The sequence below is a fragment of the Thamnophis elegans genome, chromosome 5 (genome assembly GCF_009769535.1).
Source record: "Thamnophis elegans isolate rThaEle1 chromosome 5, rThaEle1.pri, whole genome shotgun sequence".
NCBI classification, from domain to species: domain Eukaryota; kingdom Metazoa; phylum Chordata; class Lepidosauria; order Squamata; family Colubridae; genus Thamnophis; species Thamnophis elegans.
In genome coordinates, this window is record NC_045545.1 from 67,212,032 (window position 1) to 67,234,103 (window position 22,072).

Here is a 22,072-nt window from a genome sequence, read left to right on the forward strand (position 1 = left end):
CAAGGAGAACCAGGATGGAGGGATGTCCTCCATCTCTGGCTCTCCAAAGATTGGAACTAAAAATTGGATATATTTTATATCCAAACTTTCCATTAAAAACTCAAGTTTGCATAGATACCAAACTTCTGCATTTTTCCCCATAACAAGAAATCTGTGGAATAAGTTGGGCTGAGATAGAGAAACTGGCCAAGGATTCACTCACTGAATTCTTGACTGAGGATGAATTTGAATCTAAATCTCTGCTTTCCTAGTCTAGCTACTTCATCACTTGGTTCGTGCTAGTTTCTGAATAGGAGTCTACCTGGAAATCCCAAGAAAAACGTTCTTTGGAGAGAAAAGATAGGGAGCAAACTAGTTGGATAAAAATAAAAAACACTGTTGAGCCAGATATCAAACAGAATTAATACTTTTGAAATATATATGAAGAGAGGGGAAAGAAGGCATTATAGAATCTGATGACATCATAAAAGTGAATTCTTCTTGGGTGAAAAATTCAGTGGAATCTGAGAATTCCTAGCAAGCTTGAATATCTTCATCCATCAACTACTGATTCTCAATTTGGCCAACATCTCTCCTAAGGTTCTTTTACTTAGAGGTTTCCAGAAGTGTTGTTAAAGGTTAGTGAACAGATTTCATGGGTCAGAACAGATTCCATCCCTTATCAATCACTACATTATAATTGCAGTGAAAATAATTGAGGTTGTTGGATATTAAGAGATAATAATATTAACAATATTAAGAAAGAGAATGAGAGTAAAGAGATTGGCTGAGAGTGTGAATATATAAATCTGTTCAAACAAGGATGCTCTAGATTCTAGAAAGATACAATAAAACTCTGTTCATGTATCAAAGGTATAATACAATACAACAGATGTAAACAAGTTTTGTGGAATCTCAAGGAAAAAGATTCCTTGTAAGAAATTAACGCTGAGAGTTCTGGAGGTCAGGTAGGATGAAAAATTGTTTCCAGAAATCCTAGTTACCTGTTATGTCTACTTGTATATTCCAGTGGTTAAATCTCTCCTAAACTTAGATGCTTCTAATCAGACCTTCCCTGGCTTGAAGAACGTATCAGTCCCAAACAATCTGGCTTCATAATCTAGATCTCCTGAACTGTATATGCTTGCCCCTCCTCTACATGGTGCCAATAACCTCCATGTGGATTTAGAGGTAAATCTGAGGTAAGTTTGTTTAAGCCCCACATTAAACCTCAGAAAAACCTCAGAACCTCAGAAAAAGAGGCCTCATAGACTCCACTTTCTCAGATTCTGATTGTGACAAAACAGTGCAAATAGGATGGCATGCTGTTAGAGTGCCATAGGAGACTTTACTTTTCCACAAATAACACAAGAGTTGTTTATCTCACAAAAATATCTGGATGGAAATTCAGGATGCAAGACACATAATGTGTGAGATGCCATCTGCATTTTTGCAGATCTCCTGGGCATCTGGGAAGTAGTATGCAGGATTCTTGACATGAGTTTCCCTACATATTCTCTGCAAACCATAAAACATTCTAAGTGTATTAAGGACTATGTCATGGAGTATAGTGATATTACAGTATATCATTAATATAAAATGAGAGCACATTTCTCTGGATTCCTTGCAGTGTTAGAAAGGCTTCTGTGGCATGTCCAGGGGTGAAATCCAGCAGGTTCTGGCAGGTTCTGGGGAACCGGTAGCAGAAATTTTGAGTAGTTTGGAGAACCGGCAAATACCACCTCTGGCTGGCCCCAGAGTGTGTGTGTGTGGAGATTTTACTATATCCTTCCCCCAGGAGTGGGGTGGGAATGCAAGTTTTGCAGTATCTTTCGCCTGCCATGCTCACCAAGTCACACCCACAGAACCAGTAGTAAAAAAATTTGAATTTCACCACTGGACATATCCCTCACACATAAAGCATTAGGTGTTGAATCAATAACTTATAAAAATTGTATTATAGCTGTAATTTATTCCAAAGGTAAATTTACCTGAAAACTTGAAATATGAACTATATTTTCAACTAGTGATTTGAATAAACATCCCATTTTGTGAAAAAAAACCTAACATAAAGGACCAAAAAATCCTCATAATTTTGCTAAGAATTATCAATCTCTAAACTCTGATGGGGATATTACACATTATGAACAATGCTGACAAATATTATGTCAGTTAATGTTTCTTTGGTCCATACAGAAGCATATCACTTTACATTAAAAAAACTTTTGTGCTGTTATATTTGAAATGACAATTTACTATTCTTTTATTTATATCATTTTACCTCACTTTCCAGCAAAAGTATTTCCAAAGCAGGTTCTGCTTTATTTATCTACCACATAAAAACAATCCCAATCTGGGGAGGGGGAGGTTAAAAACAATTTCCCTCTTTTTCTTCAACACTGAATGTTGAGTATTTCTTCTGTAGGATTGATCTCTTAGTCAACTATACTTAGTCTTTTTCTCAATCAAATAGTGATTAAAAGCACAGCAGTTTCCAGATAATAAATGCATTTTTATTTGAGACAACAAATGCATTTTTAAAAGTTTGACTTCTTTTCTCTTTCTTTTATTTTCCAGTTATTTTCTCATCTGGGAAATCAAGAAAGAGGCATAGTGCAAGATTATGGAGAAAGTCGCCCTTGTAATAGACAACGGCAGCAGTTTCTGTCGATCAGGCTTTGCAGGTGAAGAAAAGCCAAGAATTGTGATGAAAACTGCATCTCTTCCTCCTATCTATCATCCTGCCTGTTCTCTCAGTGGTGAAAAATTGCAAACTCAACCGCTAAAGCATGGCATTATAATAGATTGGCAAGCCATGGAAAATTTATGGAGCCATCTCTTCTACTGTGGGTTGCAAGTTTCCACTGAGGACCACCCCATATTGACAAGTGATTCCCCTTCCTGTCCAACCACAAACAGAGAGAAGATGGCAGAGGTGTTTTTTGAAGGGTTTAGTGTCCCTGCTTTGTATGTGGCCAATACAGGGTTCCTCTCACTCTGTTATTGTGGTAGAGTTACTGGACTGGCTGTAGAAGCTGGGGCAGGGATTTCCCATGTTACTCCGATATACTCCGGACAAACATGTATGGAAGGGATCTATCGATTGGATGTGGCTGGAAATGGTCTCTGCAAATACATGCATAACTTGCTGCTCAGTAGCTCTAACAATGTATATCTTCTTAGCACCTTGAACAAAAAGATGGTTACACAACTTAAAAAAAAATACTGCTATCTGTCCATGGACTACAAAAGGGATCTGCAAGAAAAAACTTGCCATAAATCTGTGAGCATTGAGACCCCTGATGGGCACTTGTTAACAATAGACAAAGAACGTTTTTGCTGCCCAGAGCCCTTGTTCAAACCCCATCTGCTCAGCCAAAGCTCTCCAGGGCTTCATCATTTGGTTTTCCAAAGTCTACAGAAGGTTCCAGATGAGATCAAAGGAGAAATCATTAATAATGTTGTGTTATCCGGAGGTTCTTCGTTGTTTCCTGGTTTTCCGGAGAGGATGTGCTTGGAATTGAATGCTTTATTCCATGGGAGAGAGTATTTTATTAAAATTCTCACTTCCCCCAAAAGAAGTACAGCAGTCTGGCTTGGGGGTTCCTTGGCAGCTTCGCTCAGCTCTTTTCAAAGCTTGTGGATGAGAAAACAAGACTATCAAGAGCATGGAGCAGCATATGTGCACAAGAAATTTAAATAGGTTAAGATAGGTTCAGTGATATTCAGACTATCATCCCATTCATTAAAATGGAGCTATAGCAAGACATGAATGGGGAAGAGAAAAAGACCAGAGTTTGTTTTCTGCTTGTGATTGTTTTTTCTATTCAACCAAAATTCTGTTGATTATAATTCTAAATATGAAATTGAGAAGAGAGAAATCTATGGACAAAAGTAACTTCTATGATATTAATATTCAGAGAAGTACAATTTATTACAATATTACTGTGTTAATAAATTCTAAAGTCAAGGTAGAGCCATACATTATATTTTCATAACTGTTTTCTGAAAGTTGAAGAAGTATCCTGCAAGAAACAAACTATTAACCCAAAAGCTACCTAAACATAATTATCTTTTATAAAAGCTGGGAAGATCTGTAGTCCTTCAAGAGAAGACTCTTAGCTAGCTTCATATTTGAATGGAGATTCCTCAGATACAAAGTGTAAATATTAAATATATAAAGTTATAGCCCATTCTCATTATTTCAAAAAGAAAAAAAATCAATAAAATTATGTGAAATCATATATTGACACAGAACTAATGTAAACATAGGATATAGATTTAGCTTCATTTAAACATTTCTTATTATATGGTAGTTTAAGTTCCAGAGCAACAATATTCAGCTACTGCAATCAAGATACATTGGATAACAATTCAAACAATATCTAGCTATTCTTTAGGCCACTGAATATCAGGGTTTGGGAAACACTGTTTTAGCCTTCATTCTGTTTATAGTCTATTTAAAAGTTTGTTTTCAAAACAACAGGATATTACTTCATACATGTAGTCCTTAATTAGATCAAATAAACAAATATCCTACTCAAATAGAAAGGACTTTATTCAGATATGACTTTTGTGTCATGCTTATTTTATAGAGGAATTTTATCAGAAAAAACTTCAAGAATTATTATGTATTATTCTTTCCTCTCCAATATATTTTGAGACTATCTGAAACAATATTATTGGAATTGTATCATCTTCCTTTTGAGTTGATCTGTGATCCAGAGAAGAGAAGGAATGTTAAACAATCAGATAATCAGACAAAATAATCTTCCGTCAAAGTTTGAATATATATCACTGTCATTTTTAGAGCATAATACAATGGTTATTTAATTGGTCCTTTAAAGCAGGCCCACCATAACATTTTTCAATTCCCAGAAGCTTCTCTGAGAAGACAGCTTCTGAACTCTTAAGATGCCTAGGAAAATAGAAACCTAGAAAATTGAAATTTTGGCCCCATCTTCTTTGGAAACACAACCTTCAGCTCACTGTGCAAAATCTAGTGTGATCCATTAGCAACAAATGCAATGTATGTGCTGTAAATTATGAACATTTTTCCTACTCCATTTACCAAATAAAACTGCTGTTGGCAATGGATAAAAAGTGAGACCATTAATATTCCACAGTTTTCTTTCTTTTTTTCTTTCATTATGACTGGTTTCTGTTTTTCGTGGTCAAGACTTTATTTGGACTTTGAATCATGCGTCAGTATCTGCAGCAAAAACGTGGCAAGGCCCAAGGAAAAAAAAATTGTATGGGACTCAAACCTAAAACTGATTTAATTTGAACAACTGAAAACTGCCAACATAATTGCTCTTCATTTATGAAAAAAATTCATTTTTCCATTACATTATAAATTAAGACTCAGTGGCAACATTTAGAGGAATTGTGGAATTTATACCAACAGATTTGGAAACCACATAGAGTTCTGAATTCATAGGTGGTACATTCTTGTTCCAGGTCCATCTGAAAGATCAAATTTGTGGTAAGCTAACATTCTACAATAACTCTCCATTTGGATTCCATAACTATTCAGTATGTGTTATTGCTGTCTTATTGAGCCAGGTTATTTTTTTCATTGAATAGAAACTATCTGGAACCCACACACCTATCTTTTTCTATTATTAGTAACCCCCTACAAGCATTCTGAATGCCATTCTCTCTCTTCTGCTGTCCAATTCATGTTTCTGAAATAAGACTATACCTTAGTAGTTATGCTTAGGATTACAAAAAGAAACCTGGGCATTATGTGTATGAGAGAAATATAAAATTGAAACATTATCCATTTTATATACTTATAAAACTATAGATATTGTAAATGACCCAAAGTGGTTTAGCTAATTGCTTTTGTGAAGCCCTGTCCCAGGCTGGAACTGATTAAACTAATTTTCCCTTGATTGATTTCTGGAATACACATTCCCATGAATGCAATGAAGACTTGGAATATATCTTAGTTTGATGTCCATTACATTGCACCAAGTATATTCAAAAGAAGGTAAAGGAAGCTAAGGAAAGCGATCTATAAGAATAATAAATGAACACACACTTACCAGTTTGGTTTTATCCATAGCTGATAAGACAGCGATGTTGAGTTGCTCCAGGGCAGACAAAACATTTCTGTATTCTCCAAGATGTTCTGTGAAATAATCTGCAGCCGAAAGGAGGAAAGTGCTTTTGTTACTGTATTCTACCACACAACCCTCCATTCCACTTGCAAGTCCTTCTCAAAATATTTTAAATACAACCTATAGTTTTCTTACTCCATCCTCCCAGCTCAGGAAAATTTGGAACTTCCAGGGAGCACCTTCAGGCAATCAGTGCAATGCTGAGTTTAGCCAATAGCTGAGCACTGAGAAATGACAGCCAAGGCTCCCTTCATTTTCCTCTTGGGAGATTTTCCCAGGGTCCTGTGCATTAACAAACAATCCAGCTCACTTCATGAAAAAAGAAGCAAGAAGTTTCTCTTCAGCATAGCATAAATTTAGCCCACTCTATGACAGGGGTATCAAACTCAAGGCCCAGGAGCCGGAGCCGGCCCACAGGGTACTTAGATCTGGCCCATGGGGCCATCCTGGAAACAGCAAAGGACCGGCCCGTGGTGCTTGTGCTAATGAAAATGGGCTCCCAAGCTCTGTTTTCAGCTGCCATGGCCTCCTGCAACCCTTTGCTAATGAAAATGGAGCTCCATTTTCACTGGCAGAGGGTTGCAGGAGGCCGTGTGAGCCAAAAACGGAACTCCAGGAGCCTGTTTTCTCTGGCAGAGTGCTTGGGCCACCACAGGCACCCCCGACAGGAGTGACGTCAAGCTGGCCATGCCACCATGCCTGTATTGCATTCCTGGGTATTTTATGGCCTACAGGCCACATTCTTGAGCTGTCCCAGAGTGTTGTTGTCCCATGGTGTTGGTATTGGTGTTGGCAGGGAGTAGGATGTTGAGTGCAGGGCTATGGCAGCAGCCCTCCATAACAGTCCCAGTTTCTCATGTGGCCCATGAGATTTTCTCATTGGGAACATCAATTTCCCACCTCTGCTCTATTATCCTATAATCTGTGTTTCGTGATCACAATCAATTTCTGTGGCATTAGAGAATAGCTCAGGTCAGGGTCATAAATATGGCACTTTTTAAATATCTAGAACCATGATGTGGCATGTGGCGTGCCAGAGGTGGCACGCAGAACCCTCTCTGCTGGCACATGACCAGTGGCTCCAGTTCAGCTCCAATGTGCATGCGTGCATACCTCCCACTGGCCAGCTGGCCTTCGAGTCTCTACCGTGCATGTGTGTGTGTATGTGTGTGTATGTGTGTGTGTGGGAGGGGTTACGTGCACATGCATGGGGGTGGGGCACATGTACGGTGGTTGCCATGCATGCATGTGGAGGTCATGTATGCATGCACATAGTGGGGTGCATGTGGGGGGTTGTGCGTGCATACACAGCAGGTGGGGCACATGCACAGGGGTGCATTGCATTTTGGGAGGTTCAGGTGCACTTTGAGCACTTGGTCCGGAAAAGGTTCGCCATCACTGATCTAGAATAACTTGACAATTTTGACAGCAATGGTCCAAGCACATCTCTAGAGCACCATGCTGGAGGAAAGAGCAAGCTTTTGTCCAATGTGGTATTCTGGGAAGAAAAATAGATCACATCCAAGAAGGGGGCAAAAAACCCCACCCCCAAATATATCAAGGAAAGTATATATTCCACAGCAAGAGTAGTTATTGAGTACTTACCACACAACTTTTCCGTCTCTAAATTGCTGCAGAAACACACATAAAAAGGGAAAAATATTTGTATGAGATGATTAATAAGAACTTGAGGGAGACAGTTGCAGAAGGAAGCAAAATGGAAATGATCAATTGCTGACTTACCTTCATTTCAAGATTATAGTTACTAGCATTATTTGAGGCTTTTCAAAACATATCATGTTTTAGGCTTAGGTATTGTTTAAATCTATAAAAATCTGCTCTATATAATTTTAAACATTGGTCTTATGGAGGTGCTATTCAGACAATGTATCTTGCAATTATTATATTGCACTACAAAATATGATAACTCTGAATAGGCCATATGGAAGCCCTGTTGTTATGTTATCTGACTCAACTTTTTCTCTGCCAATCAGAATTGTGGTCCAGAGTTCTGAGGTGAGAAGTGACAGGGGAACATATGAGCAGAGGTCCTGCTTTTATAAGGGAGATGGGTATTAAAAAATATGAATGAGAAAGAGACAAGAGAGGGGGGAGAGGGGGAGAAAGAGAGGGGAGGGGGAGAGGAGAGAGAGACAGAGAGAAAGAGATAGTAGAAGGAGAGCATCTGCAGGTATTGCTTGGCACACAGTCTTTAGGCCATGTTGCTCTAATGTTAATGATTTTCCATCACCAGATTCTAGTATTTCTGTGTAAATAAGATGGGATCAGTAGATAGAAGGGAGATAGGAAGGAAGCCAAACAAATGAGGCTTGCTGTCATGTTGGAATTCCTTTTTCTAAACACATAGGACAGGTTTTCCTCAGCCTTCTCATGATAGGGAAACTTTGCCTGTAAAACACATGCTCTGTTGGGGAACTATGTACTCAAAGGAAAGTTCATTGAGTTCTCTGAGGGGTGGGTTTTTGGGGGGTCTGTAAGTAAATAGAGGATTCCATACGATATTCTCTTTTTCTTATTTTGCATACTGTTTTCAGAGTTCTCTAAGTTTTCAGTGGCCACATTGTAAGTTTCCCACAGCGTCACATTTGGCTTTCTGTCCCAGTAATAACCATGTGCCATCTGTTTCACTGAAAATAGATGCTTCTCATGCTTTAAAAAAAGGAAAATGGTTAAAAAGAATATGAGACAGGAATTATATTTCAGTGCCTTTGGCAAAAAAAAACCAAGAAATAATGGGCAAACCAAGATGGCAACTACTTCTAGCTCAACCTGACACCCCAAAATATACTCAAGGACAAGAAAAGAACCCAGATCAGCCCCCTGCAACATTACTGGAACCTAATTTTAAATCTAATAAGGCACAAAAACAGATGAGAATCGACTCTTACTTCCCCATCACCGAAACAACTAAAATGTGAGCAAAGGATCCACAGTCCCAGGAACCCTTTCACCTCCAAAGACCGTAATAATGCAGCACCCATATATTCAAATACATTTCACTTCCTCAACTCTCCAAAGACTCTGCCTGGAACAGGGAGATAACCTCCTGGAGCAAGCTCCTGGTGTCCCCCCAAAATAATTATATCACTAAACCTTCCCAGGAGGATTGCCTTCTGCCTGCTGAAACGTTAATTTTTATAGTATAATAATTAAATAAAATTGCAGCCAAGGTAGACAGCCTCCAGCAAGCCTTGAATCTACAAATCCCCCACAGCAATCTGGGGATTGACATGACATGGGGATGTCATGATGAAGTCAGCCACACCAGCACTTGACAAGTCATATCTCCAGATATCTGGAAACAGTTAACTAACCACCATTGTGTTCTCCAACCACAATTGTACCCTAATAAAAAGTCTTTACCTGATATACACTGAAAATAGGTTAATTGCAGGCCATGGCTACAATCTAATGCACAGTCACCTGAGAGTAAGTTCCCTTGAATAATGTGGTTATTGCAAAGAAGGATCAATTCAGTTGTGCTGTTATGCTTAGTTTGATTGCATTAGAACATGGAAAGCCACTATGATTAAGGAAATTAGCTGGTTTAAAGCAGGTAGTGATAGACAGAGACTGAAGTGAGATCTAGTAATTAGTTTCTGGATGGTTTTTCATGTGGCTTTTGAATACACTATTATTTTTTTAACATTAGATGCTAAGCTTTCAGGATTTATGACACCATTTTAATAAAAGCAATTAAGATATTTGATGTCTACAGCTAAAGATCTGTATGTGTGTGAATAAGCACACTGCATAAAAACATATTGCTTCCTGTTTCCACAAGGAAGCCAACTGCATTTTTGTACTTAGTGAGCCCTTTTTATCTTCTGAATTTGTAACAAACATTAACCAATTAATAATTAAAATGCTGAATAATTTATTGCAAAAGCAAACCTCAAGAAAACCCAAGCTGCTAAGATGCTGTAAAACAGAATGCTGACTGCGTAGATTGCAGAAAAGAAATATTATGCTTTAATTGTTCTTTGAGTAATAAATTACAGTGGTATGCTGCTTATGCAAAGTGCTTTATGGTGTATTAACTCTCCTCAGCCAAATTTTCACTGGACAACTCTGAGAGCAAATACAAAAAGAATGTAAAGGCACTAGTCATTTTCAAGCATCAAATTGTGCTTCTTTTAACCTCTCGAAGACATGGCAGTACACAGTGGGATAATGGTACTAGTCATCATTATGATGCTTATGATACTTTAGCAGTCATACAAAATACTGTTCAAAATTCTTCAAGAAAATGTTATTCCTTGCTTTTTATTCTTGCATTTCCAATGAAAGGCTGTAAGACTGAATGGCATTGACTGGATAAGATCACTGTGAACTGGGGCAAGATGTGAATCATGGACCTTGTGAATTGTAGGATTAGCAGCAATATATTTACCCCCTGCCATCTGCCCTATACCATCAGGTGCCCTGGAAGGATTCCAGAACAGGGGCAGGAGGTAAGCAAAAGTAACACTCACATCAGTCCACAACAGAGGGTCTCCTCCTGGCCCTTGTGTTGTGTAAGTCCCTCCCTCCCCCCCCCCGCCTCGGGCTTGCTTTTTTATAGGAAAACTGGCAGGTCAGACAAAATGGGCATTTCCCATGAAGTTAAATGGTCTTTTGAGCTGAGGTTTGCAGAAATACATTTTAGTGTTTAAAGGTAATTTGGAACATTTTCCAAAGAAAATGTACAATACTTTCATTAAATGTTCCAATAGTTGCATTTATTTTTGTCTGCTACAGAGTGATAATCAGAAAAAGAGAGCAGGATTAAGAAATTCAATTAGTGTATTTTGCGATGTGTGCATTGAATTAGTAACACATGAATCTTTGTTGTATTGATTCCATTTATCTCCCATGCTTCCTCTATGGAACCAAAGAAGGTATAATTGTTTCTCCTTGCGGTTTACCTTCTCACTCAGCATAGGATAATGAGAATGTATACTGTAAATAATCTCAGAAAGTTGTGACCATGGTATAGAACCATCTTGTTCATGAATTACCATGGTGTCTGTGGATAACTACAAAACATATATTTTCCAACAAATTGCCCAAAAGGCAGAGATGTAATTACTGGTCAAGTGGACACATTTCTAAAAGAAAATATTGCTTAAAACGAATGCATATAAAACACAAATGAGCCCTAGAGATTCTTATAAATAAAAATGATGCTAGAAGCTGATAGTTTGCTCTGCAGGATACTATCTTCCTATATATTTATTTTTAGTTAAAAATATTTAAAAATTAAGTCAGGTGAGAAAATGTGGTGCATATTAATGACGACTCAGTGGGCTTTCAGTGAGAGCTTGGGATATTTTCTGAAGATCTAATGGGCAGTTCAGTTGAGGGGTTAGTCACTGCCAGGAATGGGTAGATGTATGGGGCCTTTGCTCATATTGCCCTTGTATGTGCATGGATTGGGGGCACCATTTTATGATGCTTATCTTCCTTTCCTTAGAGCTGGTTTTCCGTTGATGTTGGTTGAGGGGTAGGTAGCTCCCTAGCCCCCCCCCCTCTGTGGGTGCTACGTCATTCTACTCTGTCTCACAAATTTTCAACTTCTACAATAAATCCTTGGATGAAGTTATCTGCTGGTTTGATGATACTCTGTTATATATTTCTACAGTGGGCTAGTCAAGTTAGACAATTGCCTGGAGCCTGTGTGGCTTTGGATGGGAAGGAATCATCTCCAGCTCACTCCTAAGAAAACTGAATGGCTCAAAACTGAACAAAAATGAACAACTTCATCTGGTACATCTGTTGCTCCCTCTCCTAGATGGAGGGGCCTTTCAGACAGAATGTTCATGTAACACCTCTGCTTTGCAAGCTGCACTAGTTGCCAGTTTCTGAATGTAATTCAAGGTTTAGATCAGTGGTGGGATTCAAATAATGTAACAGCCGGATCTCTGTCCTAATGACCAGCTGGGTAGGCATGGCTCAGTGGTCATGTGACCATGTGAGTGTGGTCAACTCAACATCCCTCACGTTGATGGGCGCTTCGCCTTAGCTGTCACAATGTCATAAGGGTTAACCAGAGAGGCAGTTTCTGTAAGGAGGGAAATAAAGATTAGGCTAGAAACAACACCAGAATGTTTCCTTCCTGCCTTCCTTACAGGATTAGCCCTGTAAAGTGGTGGGGGGGGGGGACAAAATAAAATTTCTTCCAACAACCGGTTGTCCAAACTGCTTAGAAAGTTAACAACCAGTTCTCCCGAATAGGTGCGAACTGGCTGAATCCTACCACTGGTTTAGATATTACTTATTAATCCCTACATGACATATGGCTGGGTTATTTGAGGGATACCCTATTTCCTGTAGCATCTGAGTGATTTGATCCTGCAAACTTGGTACATTCTGTTATGTATTAGAACTCTGGAAGCATGCCCTCCCTATAGCAGCCTCTCACCTCTCAAATGATGTTTCACATGTTGATTGGATGTTCCCCATCCTGCTGTTTAGAATGGCCTTCGAAAGCCTGGTTTTTCACTCAGTCCTTTGGCAAGGAGAGTGAAATCCCTTTGCTTTCTTCTTGTCAGGTGTGTTGTTCTTATCATGCATTATTATTTAAAACTAGTTATTATTGTATTTTCATTGTTTCAGTTATGGGGGGCAGCTCAAAACCATTGAAATTTCATCAGTGCAAAAACTACATTTAATAACATCATCAATAATAATAATAATAATAATAATAATAATAATAATACTCAGCTGCTGTAAAAAAATTGTGCAGACTGATTATAAATTGCAGCACAATTTAGTAGCACAAATGATCCATTGGAATTTGTGCAAAAATTATAATATTAAAACAGCAACAAATTGGTGGGAACATCAGCCTGAAAAAGTCACCGAAAATCAGATGGTCAAGATCTTGTGGGATTTTTGCATACAAAAGGACAAAATACTGGCGCATAATACATCAGACATCACACTGGTTGAGAAAAACAAGGTCACAATCATAGACATTGCAATACCAGGTGATAGCAGGGTCGATGAGAAGGAACATGAAAAAAATCGCAAAATACCAGGACTTAAAAATCAAAATTCAACGATTATGGCACAAAACAGCAGTGGTAATTCCAGTGATAATTGGCACACTGGGTGCTATTCCAAAAGCACTGGAATTACATTTAAAACAATTAAAAATTGACAAAATCACTATCAGACAAATGCAAAAAGCCGCACTGCTTGGATCTGCATGCATATTACGAAAATAAGTTACGATGTCCTAGGCCCCTGGGTGGGGCCCGACTAGTAATCAATGCCAAATCCAGTGAAACAACTGGCCGCTGTGATACAATTCTGTTGTTGCGATAATAATAATAATGGATAGTAGATGTGGCAGTGCCTGAGACAGCAGAATAGAAGAGAAAGAACTGGAGAAACTAACAAAATACAAAGACCTACAAATAAAAATAGAATGACTACAGCAAAGGCAAGAAAGGCTAGTACCAATAGTAATATTAGCAATGGGTGCAATCTCAAAACAACTGGAGCACCCTTGAAAACCACAGGCATTGACAAATTTGTCCTCAGTCAATTGCAGAAGGCAGCTTTACTTGGAACAGCTTCCATTTGCGATGATATCTGTAATACCGTCAAACATCCAGGTTTGATTATCCCAAGTCCTTTGTATGGGCTCGATAGGTAGACAAAAATGCCAAACCAGTCTGAACATCTGGCTGACTGTGCAACAATTAACAAGGACAACAACAATAATAATAGGAAATGATGCATACAAACATTGGTGGCCCTGGTATCATGTTTCACTATTGAGTAAAATTAAAGAGTATATCTCTTCAGCTCTGATCAAGGGCATTCTTTCTAGGACACACTTTAATAACAAATCAGAAATATATTCTGGGGGCAGATTCAGAATATAAATTGGCATATTTTTCTACTTGATAAAATCTATTTACTTAGAATATTCAGTCAGCAATCATCACTGTGGGATTAAAGCAAAGATGGAAGGTGTATGTCTCTGCGGGGGCGTGAATGAAGGAAATATTATGAATAGGCAGTCTAAAATATTTATCTTCCCAGATGTCAGCCTTTTCCCCAAAGAATTGGAGACACACTGGAAAGTATGAGACTCAGCCTTTCCATAATAATCTCAATGTCACAATTTACTCTTTGTGTCCCATTGTTTAGCCAAAGTTCTTGCTATGTCTCAAAACAAATCAGCAGTTGGCATTTCTTGAAAGCCAATCTCCTACTGAAAATGAAACCAGCATGCTATTTTTCTTATTTTTCATTCATATTACAAACATCATACTAAATTAGAATGTATTCTATTTGGAGACACTGCTTTTATTTATTTATGTATTTTTCAAATTTATATGTTCACCTATTTTACCAGATGTAACTCTCACTGGTGTACAACAATCAAATAAAACAACAGTATAACAATCATTATAAAAGCAATAAATTATGGGTAATCATTATTAAAAATTACAATATTAATAACCAATTTTGTTGTATTTATTTTGTACAATCAATAAAGACTATACTATATTATTTAAAAAATTAGAATACCGTATGAACACTACAAATTGAGAGAGTAAACATAGCAACCACTATAGAGGAGGCACCTTAAAATATCATCGGTTCCCTGGGACTCCCAGGCCTGGTGTTATAACCAGATCTTGAGGCACTTCCTAATCTGATTAACAGAGATGGAACTAACTTTTGGAGGGAGAGGGTGACAAGTGCCATGAAAATCAGGAGATCCAGGCAATTCAAAAAGTATAAAGATTTATTATAAGCTTGAGCTCTCTACAAGAATTCATAGCAATCAAGGAAAATCAGCAGGAGATAAGAGTAGAAGGAATTCAAGGTGGGCTGGACCTAGATCCCTTGTGGGTGCAAAGGAACTCATGACGGATGATGTGTTTGGCCCCACCCTCAGGCTCAGCCTGGCAATTTCCTACAGCGGGTCACAGAATGTCTCCTCAGGTAGGCTTCATGGCAGAGAAGAGACAATGCTTGGGACCCATCAATAGCAGTAGACTTATATACCGCTTCATAGGGCTTTCAGCCCTCTCTAAGCGGTTTACAGAGTGTCAGCATATTGCCCCCAACAATCTGGGTCCTCATTTTACCCACCTCGGAAGGATGGAAGGCTGAGTCAACCCTGAGCCGGTGGGATTTGAACCGCTGAACTGCTGATCTAGCAGTAGCCTGCAGTGCTGCATTTAACCACTGCGCCACCTCGGCTCTTGTACACCATTCACAGATGGTGCATAGCATGTTTCCTGTGCCAGATCTTTTTGAGTTAAAATCATTTTCTTAATATGATAAATGAGACATAAAAATATATAATCTATCCTTTTTTCGGGGTAAGCTATGTAATGTAGAATACAGAAAAGGAATAAGAAACAAATAAGCAAAGGAATGGAAGCCATGAAATGAGACAATCATCCCTAAAGTCTCACTTCTCTTTTTCAGGATTTCATCAATTCCATTCAGCCATGACTTCCTCAGTCTTACACTTCCTCTCAGCCTATTCATTCTCCCTTCATATATGGGTAGTCCTTGACTTATGACCACAACTGAGACCAGAATTTCCATTTCTAAGCAAGGTTGTTGTGAGTGAGTATGCACAAATACTTTAATTAATCAAGTAGACATTTTATATCCACAGCTTATAGTACGCTTGGGGTTGAATGCTCAGCTATGCTTTTCACTTATTTTGAATGGATGATTTACATCATCATAAACAGCTATCACATTTAGCAATTAACCTTCAAGACTACATTTATACAAAATATTCCATAATGCAAGCCTATTTCTTTCATAATATGCATTATCCATATTATTAAATATTATCAAATATTATATAGGAAACATGTATATGTTCAGTGTCTAGCAACAGAGCAAAAATTTGGTCTGTATGCCCTTGTCCAGCATAAAACACACACTTTCCAACTCTATTTCCACCTCTTATACCTCTTCAGTTAGAATTCAGTTCCTAATCACTAGGTAAAGCTCCCTTGATCTTTTGGCAGGGATGAAATTCAGCAGGTTCTGACAGGTTCTGGAGAACCGGTAATGGAAATTTTGAGTAGTTCAGAGAGCCAGCAAATACAACCTCTGTCTGGCCCCAGAGTGGGGTGGGAATAGAGATTTTGCAGTGTCCTTCCCCTGCCATGTCCACCAAGCCACGCCCACAGAACCGGTAGTAAAAAAATAGAATTTCCCCACTGTCTTTCAGTCACCTGGAGAATTAAGAGGCTCTTGAACCAATAGTTTGAATGCTCAGGAATTGTATGCATATGCTCATATATTCATACACATAATATCCAATATTAATATCCAAGGTGAGACAGCAGCTCCCAATTCTAGACAGTAAAGTGACTAACCGTGAGAGACATGAATGAAAGAATGAAAATTCTCCTTCGTTCAGTTCTCCATAGGCAACAACAGTAAAAAGTCACTCAGTCACAATAGCTTGTTTTTCTAGGGACATCTGCACCCTGTCAGCACCAAGATTGGGAACAATCTTATTACGCTAATATAAGTGAATGCTCTTTAACTCTCAGACTGGCAACAACTCTAACCTGGAGTCAGCATAATACCTTTATTTGTTTTTCAGATGATCACTGCTTGTTGCAAGAGATTGAGGTTAATTTAATCGCTTTTGTAGAAGTTTCATCAAGCCAAGATTAAAGAATCATTAAGGGAAAGCTATGCTACTGCTCAGTGGGATGTGATGTTTCATAAGATAAAGCACATTATATTGGAGTTGACACCATTGACAGAAAAATCCAGCTCTCAGGTATGCATGGAAGATATACTGTTTTGAAAAGCCACATCCCTATGAACTATTAAATAGATGCTGAATTTTTAGAGATGTCTATTTTCTTTTTCCATTCACCAGAAAAAGTACATTGCTCCTAGGTGCTGCTATGACACCTAAATTTAGATCTGTATTATGACAGGCAAGTATATTTTTGCCCCATCATTCAACTTCTCTCAAGTTCCTCTGTCATTCCGTTTCATCATATATATTTTTTTACTTTTCTGAGGTCAGGCTATTCTAGGATGCTTCCAGATTGGTGGGGAGGATTAAGAAGGAGGGGATAGATATGTTATCTTTGACCTATAATAATATTGGGTTTTTAAAAAATTCTTTCTTCTTATCACATATACATTCAAAAGCCATCAGAAAGAGAAAGATGCAATAGCTGCAAAATTATTTCTGAGTGTAACCTTATAAATTGCCTCACTAGTAAACAGAAATGTTGTCTTTGCACAATGCTGTATGTGTTGTGGGAGGAGGGGGCAGTGAGTTGTAGATGACACAAGCTAAGGTTCAGATATATTTTTTAAAAAGCCCTGAATTGTGTTGAGTTAATCTTATTTTGGAATTTGTTATAGAATTTATAGCTTTCCCAATTCAAAATGGTAGGAAACAATGTTATCAATGTTATGTTACCCAAAAAGGCTGTTACCGCAATCTCTGCAGTGCCCACATCACCTGCCCTTTCTCGGGCAGTTCCAGGCAGCAGAGATTGCAGTAACAGAATTTTCGGGTGGCAGTGCAGTGATCTTGGCTACCTGGAACCGTCTGAGAAATGGCAGGTGAAGCGGGTGCTATATGAGAGGTGTAAGGTCTCCCCCTTCTCAGGCAACCCAGTCAGAGGGCAGTCGGCTTCTGCTCCTAGCCCGGAAGACGGATTTGGCCAGGAGGAATGCACACTCCATTTTTGCAATTGGGGAGGAAAAAGTGTGTTTCAGGCGGCGGGCGGTTCCAGGCTGCAGGGATCACCCGCTGCCTGAAACGCTCTTTTTTCATCCCCGATTGCAAAAATGGGGCATGCATTTCTCCTGGCCAGATCTGTCTCCCAGGCCAGGAGCAGAAGTTGACCACCTCCGACTGGGTTGTCTGGAGAAGCAGGAGTCCGAGCGGTGAGCCACCGTGTATTACATCTCCTGCGCAGTGCCCGCTTCACCTGCGCCTTCTCCAGACAACACAGGCAGCTACATTTGGAGTATAAGATGCACCCAGATTTTCACCCTCTTTTTGGAGGAAAAAAGGTGCATCTTATACTCCAAAAAATATGATAATTTACATCTGACACCCAGGAAAGTAGCCATTCCTTCTAATGACTTTCCTGCTAATTATTGCATGATTGAAATAGAGAGTGAATATTTGGTAAACTGACTTGCCAGGGCCTGCCTCATTGTTTTCAAAGTATAGGTGGTTTGAAATCCCTTGATAGCAATCTCCCTTATATTGCTGGCTGGGGTTGATAGGACTTATACAGCACAAGAGTGCTTGAATCCTTAATTCAAATTGAATTCAGACATGACATGGATTGTTCATTTCTGGAATAACAGAACAAAAGTTTTCAAATGGCAAACTTAGAGAGTTCTCAAACTTAGAGAGCTTTCATATTACCAACATTCTAAAAGACTAAAATAGTGTCTGTAATTCAATAATTCGGCAGATTTTAAAGCATTGAAATACCTTTTGATTATTTATTTTCTACATTTCACACACTTTAGTATCTAAATGTTGCTCCCCTAAACATGAATGATCTATAAAACCACATATGATATAACCTCCTCCTAATGTTTCATTTTTAAAAAAATAACAAGGGAAGCAAACAATAATGCATCAAATATCACTATAAGTTGTTTTTAGGCCACTTGTTTAAATATAGAGCAGTTGGCCAATACCATCTTAAAAGAGGCATTCCTTTAAGTGAGAAACCAAGAATGCATCTTTTCTCATATTTTTAGTCAAACATCAACAAATATATTTACTTTTTTATTTTGGAAAACAAAACTGTTCCTCCACATTTACAAACATCTGCCTGCAGTTGATACATGGATCAACCTATCATTGAAATTCCACTATGTTAGAACTATACAATTAGCCGATGAACATATATTTAATTGAAGAAGAAGGTTGCTATGTTTTCTAGAATTGACTCCTTGATAGGCTAATAGAACTGAACTGCTCTAATTCTTGTGATCATTGTGATCATCTGGATTTTTGCAGCCAGGATCTATTAGCCCTGCCACTTAATAAAGAGAAAAGTCACTGGAACTTAGAGAGAGAATTCCAGCCTTAATGTTACAATTCCCAAACACAGGAATGCTGCTGCCAGCCAATATAGAGAAGACAGTATTGGACTTTCAATGGCTACTAGACATAATGGCTTAATATGTACTCTGGAATGAAAGTCATGTTGCTGGGAATATGAATATATGAAGGAGAATTCTAATGTCCTGGTTTTCTACAGATGAGCATCTGGCTGACCATGCAGTTACAGTACTATATTGGCCTGATCAAATATGGTTTTCCTTATTTGATATTGACTTGGAATGGGCAGTGTTTACTGATTCTTACTTCCCAGCTGAATTTTAGTATGATTCAGTGAGAAAGGATAAATAAATTTTCTGATGTGAATTGAATAAAGGAAACTCAAAAAAAACCACCCTTCTGTTTCCTAAGTCAAAAGGGAAGGTTTAAATTGCAAACCACTGTGTTTACAGGCATTAATGAAGGTCATATATGATTGTTCAGCAAAACAATTGCTCTCTTCAGAAGTATTAGCAATGTCTTCCCTCAAGGCAGTAACAACTAACCGAATGATTTCAAATAATGTTTGCAATGTATAGACACCAAAGTTAAACAAGTCAGTTCTGTGGATGGGCTTTCCACAACAACAGATACCCAAGAGACAAAACTGCTTGTTATTACAGTATAGCAGCCAGTAAGGTTGATATCAAGGAGATGGCTGAATTCACCCTGAATCTGAGAATTTACCAGAAACCTATATGGAGCTATATAGGTTTCAGGTAAAATGATATATCTTTATATACTCTAAAGGCCAGCTTTATATTAACTCTGCAGGATGTAATAATTTTGGAGAAGCTGTTTGATAAGTGATAAAAATTTTAAAAAAATCTTTTGAGTTGTGCACCTTAAAAATCCAATGAATAAATAAAATGTGAGAGGGGAAGGGGGAAAATTCTTTACATATTGAAAACAGTCTTTTGTATTCTAGTCAGGCTGTAATTTTTCAGATCTTTGAATCTGAGACATCTCTGATTTTGGTAATTATACATGTCTCCTTCTTTTTTCTTTTCAGACAGAAGGATTTGAAAGCTTTAAAAAAATTAAACTGATCAGATCAGAGACAACAAAAGTGTGCAGTTGCAGCTTGAGAGTTTTTGTAAAAAATAATGGAATAACATGCAATAGAATATTTAAGGTTATCCTAAACCAGTTTTTTTCAACTTTTTCTCAACTCACAAAATTCCTCAAAGTGTATGGCCAGCTGGGGAATTCTGGGAGTTGAAGCCCACATAGCATAAAGTGGCCAAGGTTGACAAACATTGCCCTAAACCAACCTGTGTTCTCCAGATTTGTTGGATTACAGGCCCCTCATTCCCAACAATTTTATAACAGGCCATAAGAAGGAGTGGGAGTGGAGCAAGCATCTCTCTCACCCATGCAAAAAAGAGCAAGAAGGCATGGTTTTTCACTTTGTTTCAATACTAACAAATGGAAGATTGCTATATCATTAAACAAATATATAATCTGGCTGTTAACTGCTACACTAGTATGAGATGTAAGTTTGGTACAGCAACTGCTTTTCTTTTGAAATGATGATGGTGGTAATACACCCAATCATAAATGAACCATACCAAACAAACAGCAAGAAAAGAAATGAAAAGAGAGAAGCATACAAGACAAGGCAATGCCCTTGTTGAGAACTTGACTGTTTATTAATTATGTAAATATACATTTCATATTGAAAATGTGTTTTCCCCTCTAAATGTGGCTACTGTTTTGCTGCCTTGGGCATCCTACTTCCCTTTTCTTTCTTTATTGGTGATGCTTTTTCAGGAGGCAACTGGACTTTCTTGTTTTTTTCTTTTGAAGATATTTTGCTTCTCATACAAGAAGCTTCTTCAGCTCTAACCGCATAGTGGGAAATGGGAGGATTTATATTCCTTGCAGACAGGTGGCAATGTGCATCTTTTTAGAGGGTCCTTGAAACACTTGGAGCTTAATCTCTGTCCTTAGGGTCACCTGAGTGGTGCTCTTGGTTCCTGTAGTCTGCAATTTTTCCTCTGGAAATCCATTCCTATTGGGAATTCTAATACCAAGTTAAAGCTAAACTATAATCTATCTATAGAGTTTGGGATGGGAGATGAGACTCTGTTTCTTTTCCCCCTTCTATCTATTAAGCATGCTCAGTCATTTGCAGAGGTTTATTTGCACCCAGGCTACCCAGATAAATAACTGCATTTATAGTTGTTGTATATAATAATCAACCAACAGAAGCTCATATTATTTTCCATTCGGCTTTGCAAATATAAGATGTTGTTTAATGCAGGCCTTTGATCTATGTGGCTGAGTATTGTTGACTTTATGCTGACTGACATTAGCTTTCCTCTTTCCTTTTCTGATATATGTCAAAAAGATCTTCTGGGTGTGTGTACATAAAATTTTAAAAGATAAAAATAGGAATACATTGCCAAAATCAAATTGAAATAAAAAAAACCAGAAAAATTTTCCAGAAAAGAATAAAGAGACTACATAGATGGAGAAACAAGGCATAAGAAAACAATCACCATTGAGAAGGATCAAAACACAATTTTAAAAAACCAACTCTAAGAATGGGTTAATTTACCTTCAATCTCTTGATCTGCCAGAGAAATGCCTTTAATTTTCTCAATTATTGTCTACAATAAAAGTAAATATATATTGCTGGAAAGCCTAGTGGCTAGGCTACTGTGAATTAGACAGTTCTTAATTCAGGTCTTACTTCTGCTCTGAACTCAGTAGATGTTACTGGCTCTCCGTTTTATCTTAAAATCCTCATATGCAATATGGGACATACTGAGGTTGATTAAATCATTTGTTATGCGATAGCTGTGATAGGTAGAATTACATTGCTTGTGTATCCCATAGATAATTTACATATTAT

General features: G+C 38.0%; 1 protein-coding gene across 1 annotated transcript in view; it reads right to left on the reverse strand.

Annotated features, from left to right (window-relative positions):
- NECAB3 (N-terminal EF-hand calcium binding protein 3) overlaps nucleotides 1–22,072 on the reverse strand; it is a 100,289-nt gene that overhangs the window by 36,749 nt on the left and 41,468 nt on the right. Inside the window, exons 4-5 of the mRNA XM_032219119.1 lie at nucleotides 7,710–7,735; nucleotides 6,030–6,127 (exon numbers count right to left, since the gene is read on the reverse strand). Coding sequence (XP_032075010.1) covers nucleotides 6,030–6,127; nucleotides 7,710–7,735 — 124 coding nt within the window. The remainder of the gene's footprint in view (nucleotides 1–6,029; nucleotides 6,128–7,709; nucleotides 7,736–22,072) is intronic.